This window comes from Pseudochaenichthys georgianus, chromosome 5, assembly GCF_902827115.2.
Source record: "Pseudochaenichthys georgianus chromosome 5, fPseGeo1.2, whole genome shotgun sequence".
Lineage (NCBI taxonomy): Eukaryota > Metazoa > Chordata > Actinopteri > Perciformes > Channichthyidae > Pseudochaenichthys > Pseudochaenichthys georgianus.
In genome coordinates, this window is record NC_047507.1 from 6,979,522 (window position 1) to 6,987,888 (window position 8,367).

The 8,367-nt window shown below is 45.1% G+C and overlaps 1 protein-coding gene across 6 annotated transcripts in view; it reads left to right on the top strand.

Annotated features, from left to right (window-relative positions):
* Positions 1–6,763, top strand: part of zhx3a (zinc fingers and homeoboxes 3a) — a 54,666-nt gene extending 47,903 nt beyond the window's left edge. For all 6 annotated transcript variants that reach the window (XM_034082312.1, XM_034082318.1, XM_034082315.2 and 3 more), the window contains 2 exons: positions 1,592–4,413; positions 5,279–6,763. In XM_034082312.1, the coding sequence (XP_033938203.1) occupies positions 1,679–4,413; positions 5,279–5,312 (2,769 nt within the window). In that variant the 5' untranslated portion in view covers positions 1,592–1,678 and the 3' untranslated portion in view covers positions 5,313–6,763. The remainder of the gene's footprint in view (positions 1–1,591; positions 4,414–5,278) is intronic.
* Positions 6,764–8,367: the final 1,604 nt, after the last annotated feature.

Consider the following 8,367-nt stretch of genomic DNA (forward strand, 5'->3'; position numbering starts at 1 on the left):
GGCAAGACCAAGTGCTACCGAGGTGTCCCTGAGCAAGGCACCGTTTCCTACACTGATCCCTGGGCGCCGTTCAAAATGGCAGCACACTGCTCCTAACACTAGGATGGGTCAAATGCAGAGAAACAATTTCCCCACGAGGGATTAATATGCTATCCATTTTTGTCAGTGTTAGGGGGGCACTGGCCCCCCCTAGAACCGCCCCTGATGAAAACTGTTGTTAGCTGACTGCTGGGACACACACACACTCTTACACACACACACACACACACACACACACACACACACACACACACACACACACACACACACACACACACACACACACACACACACACACACACACACACACACACACACACACACACACTCTTACACACACACTAGTCACCTGATTTCCCCTCTTGACATTACATTATGCTGGGAAGGATCACTGTAACGTCCGATGGCTGCCATCCAAACGTGGCAGTTAAACGCTCACACTCCAGTGCAGTCATGTCGCCTTCACATGTCTTCTTTATAACATAAAACCAAAGACTGCACAACTCAGAGCATGTGACACTTTTCTATATATTATTTAAGTCCCGATTTCTTTCCACGAAAAATAAATGCTTACCCAAATATTTTTTTGTAGACAAACAGATACATGCATATTTTTGCATATTTTCGGTTGATGCAGGCAATGTGTGGCAGCTGGTGAGGTTAAATACACCCGGATTTATCAATTTGGAGTGAAGTGCCTCCCACTCAGTAGGTACAAAATCCCCAAGGTATTCTGCGGATGATATTTATATACTGATATTAACTCTTTCCAGGAGGCGGTCAGGTGGCATCTGGTGACAATAATCCACAAACACTGATACAAACATCACGTTTATAAATATGATATTAACTTTAGCTTTAGCTTTGGTGCCAACCGCCATTTTTATTACATGTTTTGTTAATATCATGAGGCTGCTCTAAAATGAATTCTGTGGATTGGTGCCAGGGCTAATAAGGAGAGCCAAACCTACGGCAGCCGTGAATTAGCCGTTTCTGTCTCTGTCGATTTACATGCTGTTTTTTCTGAATTCATAAAAAAGACTCAATCTACAATAATTACTAGAACCTTGACAGGCTGAGTTGATTGACTGAGTTTAGTGCCCTGGATTATTGTTTTGTAGATTTACTTGATATATTTAATACGTCCAATATTAATATTAATGGTGTACACACTTTGCCAATTTAAAAATAAAAACATTTGTCTCGAGAACGAAATCCACTTTCATAATTATAGGCATAATGTAAAAGGTTTTTTTCCAAATACAAGCCCTAGACTCTTTTCATGTTCTGCTATAATTGCTGATAAATACCACCTACACGGAAAGGATGTAGACCAGTGTGGGGGTTTTATCTTTCATCATCTTGCTTACTTAAATACATCATGCATGAATTTAATATTGGATTCTTCTTAAAGCAGAATTATAAACTGCCTTCCATATAAAACAGTTTTGTATCTGTAATTGTGTTGATGCTCTGGTGCCAGATCCTGCTTTTTATACCAGATTAAAGATAAAAGAGTCACATGTCTGTTTTTTGTCCTCTTTCCCCACAGGTTCCCTTGGAGCTGTTAAACTTGTCCATGTGACAGGAGTCCTGCAGAGGGCATGAAGCAACACTGTGATATCATAGTGGCTGGTCCATGACACTAAACTTCATTAAACCCTCTCCACCCGCCCTCTGTTCTCATCACACCGGACAAGCAATCACTCACTCTCCATCAACACAGAGCTGCACCATGGCCAGCAAGAGGAAATCCACGGTACCATGCATGATACCATCCAAATCCAAACATGTGCGTGAGGAAATCATACTGGGCTCGCTACCAGAACTGCTACCAACCATCCCAGAAGACAGCATACTCAGCATCTCCGGAGAAAAGTCTGGCCATTTCTCTCACAGCTCCTCCAAATCCGACAGTGGCAGCGAGATGCAGAGAGGAGGCGCGTACAGCTGTCCAAAGTGCCGTTTCGAGTCCAGAGATCTAAACTACTTTTTGGATCACATGCACAACTGCCACTTAGACTTCAGGGCTCAGCCCACTTTCTACTGCCTGAACTGTGAGGTGTCGGTCGTCCGCTTTGAGGCTCTGGCGCTCCATAATGCTACCGCCCACCCTAAGATAATGGAGGGCTTGGTCACTGCCTCCCTGACTGTCAACAAGAGGGATGGAGTAACCACAGTGGAGCAGAGCCTCTTCCCCGAGGGCGGAGAGGACTACAGAGAATGCTCAATCTCCCTCACAAAAACACCAATTGCAAAGATGATGAAAAGCAAGGGGGAGCACAAAAAAATTGTGGTTTCTCACACCGTGGAGGTACGCAAGATCGACGCTGGAAAGGATGTGGACCCCAGCATGATGACAAATGTGCCTGAACTCCAAAACGGGGCTCTCAGTCTTTCTGCCGCCCCGGCTATGCCGAGGACAACTGTCGCTCACGTGACGAGGACGACAGTGCCCAACCAAGTCTTTCACCAGCACACTCCCTCCCTTTACTCCTCCCCCTCTGATTCCAACGGAGACCTTCCAAAGGTGATGATCCCCCTCAGCAGTATCCCCACCTACGATGCCGCCATGGACACCAGCAGCTTTCTCAAGACATCCTTTGGCAAATTCCCCTACCCGACCAAAGCCGAGCTCTGCTACCTAACGGTGGTCTCAGAGTTCCCAGAGGAGCAGATCAAACTGTGGTTCACCGCCCAAAGGCTCAAGCAGGGCATCAGCTGGTCTCCGGAAGAGATCGACGAGGCCAGGAGGAAGATGTTCAACACGGTGTTCCAGGGTGGAGCGCCGCAGAAGCAACCCGCTGTACAACGGCACGTCAATCACATTGTAACCCACCACACTGTCCACGCAGGCTCAAAAGGACCACACTTTCAGATGGCCAAAGTTCCCTTTGGTGGTTTGAAAAGGCCTGTCGGAGCCACACAGACAAGCATGTCAACCAACCCCAATGTCACCAGGGTCTCGTACTCCACTCCAATTCTCCCCCCAAGGTTCCCATCTGCTGTCAGAACAACGCAGGTACTGACCAAGAGTGTTCAACCCACTGTGGAGCCACACAAGAGCAATGGCCTGAGCTTGGATATGGCTGGAAGAGGCGTGTGTGTGAGCAGCACCAGCAGCAGCCGGAGCAGCAGTAGCAACAGTAGCTGCAGTAGCAGCAGCAGCATCAGCAGCTATTCCAGCAGTAGTAATGGGGTTGAGACTCACAACAGGAAACCGGTGCAAAACAGCATCCCAAATAACGTCTTTGCCACTGGCTCTACCAACATTAGCAATAATGATGAGCACGAGCACGGTGCTGCCAACTCCAACAGGAAAGCAAACGTCCAAAGCAGTTCGCCAATCAGATTGGGAGGTTCAAACGGCCCCAGGAGTCAAGTGGTCATCGACAGCACCAGCAAATTCACCATCACCTGTAACAATCACAACAACGGCATCATCGGTCCACAAGAGCAGGGCAACGGCGCTGAACCGAACGACGATCGCGTCAACAACAAGACCAACAACGGCAGTATTATCAATGAACACCCCAGAACTCCCTGTATCGACGGTGTCCCTGACCTGAACCATGCCAGCAAAGCCCCAACTCAGAGCACCAGCACTTGTGTCATTGAGAAACCCTCTGTTCTAGACGAGGGTAAATGCAACAGGGACGTTCCCATCAAAGGCATGTCGATCCTACAGCAACTAATCAACGACGAGAACCCGTATGATGGAGACAGAAGCGGCCCGGAGCTGAAGATCAATCCCATCAAGATCAACCTTAAGAGGCTGAAGATTAACGAACCAGACACTACGGCTGAGATTGCACATCGGGATCATAAGTCCAAGATAGCCGAGGTGCCGTCTTTCTCACCGCCCTGGGCCAACAAGACCCCCCAGCAGCTGCACATCCTCCGCCAGGTGTTCTCCACCACGCGCTGGCCGAGCAGTCAGCAGTACGAGGAGCTGAGCGGCCAGACGGGCCTTCCCAAGTCGGAGGTGGTGCGCTGGTTCAGCGACAGCCGCTACAGCCACAAGAACGGGCAGCCGAAGTGGCTACCACCAGTGACCGAGGAAGCGAGGAGCCACGGAGAAGCGGGTGACGAGTCGCAGAAGGACGCTCCGGCGGCCAAAAAGAAACTTGTTGAGCTCGCCGTGAACAAGCACCTCGAAGGAGAGGCAGGACTGAACGCGCGGGTTGTGTGGCAGGATTCATTCTCCCCGCTGCTGGGTCTGATGGGGTCCGAGGGGAGTGTGGATCGAGGCCGAGCTGAGGAGGCAGCGCAGCCCGTAGTCCTGCAGGACCCCTGGGCCCAGAGGGCCGAGGACCACCAGCAGCCGGAGGCCACGCAGGCACTCATCGAACAGAGTGACGCCAATCAGGCCAGGTACGTCCGTCTTCAGTGACTCAGTAGATGTTCTATAGTATTGTACTTTCAGTTTTGAGATACTTGTACTTTACTTGAGTATTTCCATGTTTTGCCACCCCACTATAATCCAGAGGTTAATAGAGTAATTTGAATCCACTACATTTATTTAATACCTTTAGTTACTTTGCATATTTTGATTATTGATATTAAATGTAATCGACACTTAAATAAGACTTGTGTTACACTTGGAGTAAAATCAACAAACTACCCTGCAGTGTACAATAGTATTCACCAGCTTAGATAAACACATTATTGCATCAATAATTACAATCAGAACATAAATATATATTATATGAAATGGGTATATCTGCATAATGATTACATTTGGTACCTAATACTTTTACTTAGAGTATTCCTGCTCTTTGGTGGTTTTGCTTTTACTTAAGTACAAGATCTGAGTACTTCTTCCAACTCTAGTAAGATTCTCGTTCACAGCGCCTTCTGATCATTTACAGTCGCAGCGCCATTTATCAATCAAGGAAAACAAAACCAACGTAAGCCAGACGCCGTGATGAAAGCCTGACAGCTTGTTGTTTGTAGTGATGTACAGTAACAAGGAGGCAGGAGAAGAAGTGTACAGGTACTCACGCTGAGCTGCTTCTTCAGGCAATCAAAGGTCTGTGTTTAAGACGCTATTTTTAGATAAGCAGGAGTCTGGCCTGCTGAATTATAGATCGAGAGCGCATGCTAATATATGTGAATAAATCATGACAATTGTCTTTGATGGGATGGATTTCCAAGAGGCGATTTAACCCGTACGCAAGCCTCCCTAAACAGGAAGTGTACGATCACGACCTGACGATGTGTTGCATGTTTCCGACAGGGATCGCCTGAGGATGGAGCTGCTGGAGGTGTGACGCCGCCGGAGGAACGAGAGGTTTCTAAAGGCTCGCTCCGCCGGACGAGGTCTAAACAAGAGTGTTCATAATGACAGCAGATGTGATTGTAGCTGGACCGATGGACTCTGACTGTAACTGTGAATACCCCCCAACCCTCCTCTTCCTCCTCCTCCTCCGCCGCCGCCGCCTCCTCCTCCATCTGCCATCACTTCCTGCCATCGTCAAAAGAAAGAACTTCTCACCTTTGAGTCCTGTGATGTTTAAGCCTTTCATGCTTCTTTGTGGTAGTGTGGGGAGGGTGCACAATGAGAACGAGACGAGACGCACACTGACTGGAGAACTGACTTGAATGAGCGAAGATAGGATAGGGCCGCGAGATATTGTGTTTGGGTGAGAGGGAGAAATATATATATATATGATTGAAACTGCACTAAAGAGGGTTTGTACTGACTGGACAAACAAAAAGACGTGTCAAGGAAATGTTATTGTTGGCTTTGTGATATTTTTTACTTTTTTAGCAACCAGTACTTCAGCACTGCCTTGAATTTTACTTTTTCCGTTATTTGGTTTTTCAATTCTATTTACTCTTCTATAGTCACTGTAAGTCCAGATGCAATCGAACATGGTTTATTTAGATCTGTATAAATGTTAGTGATCACTTTGCAGAACAGCTACACGCAAAAGACTATATACAATGCACTAATGAAGACAGCAATGCTACAAATCACACTGCCCCACGGCAAAGGTATTGAGCGCTCGCTGGAGATCAATACACGACACTGCCCTGCAAACTGAACAGAGAGAAGCCTGCCACGCTAACGTTGCCTTACTCCGCTCTGTCCATGTGTTTATATGACCTGTCTGTCCGTAAACTTGCTTTCCAGCTATCGTGCTGTCCTGAAAACAGACAAAAAAGACAAAAAAATATGCCAGTGCATCAATGGTCACTGTTTGTCTATATCTGTGAAAAGAATCTTGTGCTGCTTTCTGTACACTTGGAGATGTTTAACTTTAAGCTGTAATTGTATCAAATATTGTTACTGGCAAAATGTTGTTTAACGCGAAATTATCAATTTGATCCCTAGACACTGACAGAGTGAGATATTGTGCTAGCTAGAGAGCCAAATGAGGATTGCTCTCCTCTGAATTTTCTTGTGTTCATATAAACATACAGTCACTACATGAATCCTATGAAGCTGCATCTTTGTCAAGCTGCTAATAGCTAAGAACGGTGCTATACCATCCAAAGTGAAATTGGAGGTCAATCTCCTACCAGCAGTGTATGCACTTGTGTCGAATGTTACAAATTTATTTTGGTTTGAGATACATGGAATCTGGACTTACGGTGTTATGATCATTTAAAAAAAAAAAAAAAAACTTTTATGAAATAGTCTGATCATAAAGCACTGTTGTATCATCCTTTCTACACTTCTGAATCTTTACAGAATAAACTGAATACTCACCAAGCAGTCACGCCTCATTATTTTTGTTTCAGCACCTTGCACCAGGAGTGAATATGAATGATGTCGTCGTGCATGGATAGCAATCGAATTATTCAGCGATGATTGAGCAAGTAGCAGGTAATCCACTGGAGGAATGCACACAGCCTCCCCTGCTGGAGAGCAGCTGGCACTACAGGTAGTGCCAGGAGCTGAGATAGAGGACATATTTAAACTCTACAGACCGAAATACCCTTTATTTATCGTCTGCGAGGTATATCATGAGGCACAAGGCCGTATGTATGAATGCATGTATGAATCCGTACGTATGTATTTATTTAATAAAGTGGGCAAATAATATGCTTCACGCCTGCCAGATGTTACCAGATTTTCAGCCTACTTCTCACAGGAATAAGTACACCAGACATTTTTTAAATACCTACATCCATCCATAAGGAGAAGTTCAATTATTAGGATCGGATATAATTTATTATTGGTACTGTTCATTTGTCTTTAAATGCTGTTAAACCCACCTGACAATCTCAGTCCTCTATGCATGTTTTCTAGTCATATTATGCTAATGATTGGGGAATCATTTCTAGGTTCATATTTGTAATATGTGCCTGTGACTATGTTCAAAAAGCTCTTTATGTGTACCTCATTCTGCCTGTGCTGAAAGCACCGCTTTTCACCCTCTGTCTGAAACCAGAGCCCATTGGTCACAAACTCAGATGTCCCACCCCTTAGCCAATCACATTTAAGGCACGGTTACAGAGGACAAACAGTCCAATGGAGGAATTTCAGACAGGTAATGGGAGAGAAACAAGGACTGTAACCTTTGCAGAACATGCACAACATGTATCTTAACACACTACATGAAGGATAATCCCAAAAGCATAAAAGGCCTCTATAAACGGGGGCTATGTATCTATATCACAGAGATGGTATTCGGGTCAATCTGACCCGGCAGTGAAAGTGGAGGCTGGAAGGGGTCAGAGGGGCTCAAATGGGATACACGGTGTATATATATATCGTAATTTTCCACACAGACAGGCAGACACCCCGCACCTGGCAGTGAAAGTCGAGAAGGGGACACACTACCCCACTCAAACACGTTCTTAATTGCTGTTACAATAAAATACTTTCAATACAAATCCTTATGACTCATTTGGCTCGATTGTGAACGGGTCAATTTGACCCCGACCAGAAGAGGCGTCTCGTCTCTATCAACATATTGGAAAACAAGTTGGAACATTTTGAAAGTAATTTAAAAAATGCAAAGCAAAACTAATGTATTTTATATCAAGGTTTTTCCAATGTAAAAAAGAAAATAGAAACATGTGTTTGAATGTGACTTATTCTAATGGAACCATGATCTGTGAGATAACACAATTGCACTAAATATTGATTTCATTGATAGTAATAAAAAGGTACAAACTATGTACAAAAACATATCTGGATGTTGGGGCTTCTGACCATTAGTTAAACATGCACTGGGTCAAATTGACCCACGGAGGTTATTGCCGTTACAAAACACAAATATAACAGGAGGGTAAAGAAAGAAAGCTATTTCAAGATTATTTGACCAAATGGTAAATGGACTGTACTTATATAGCGCTTTATCCAGTCTTTAA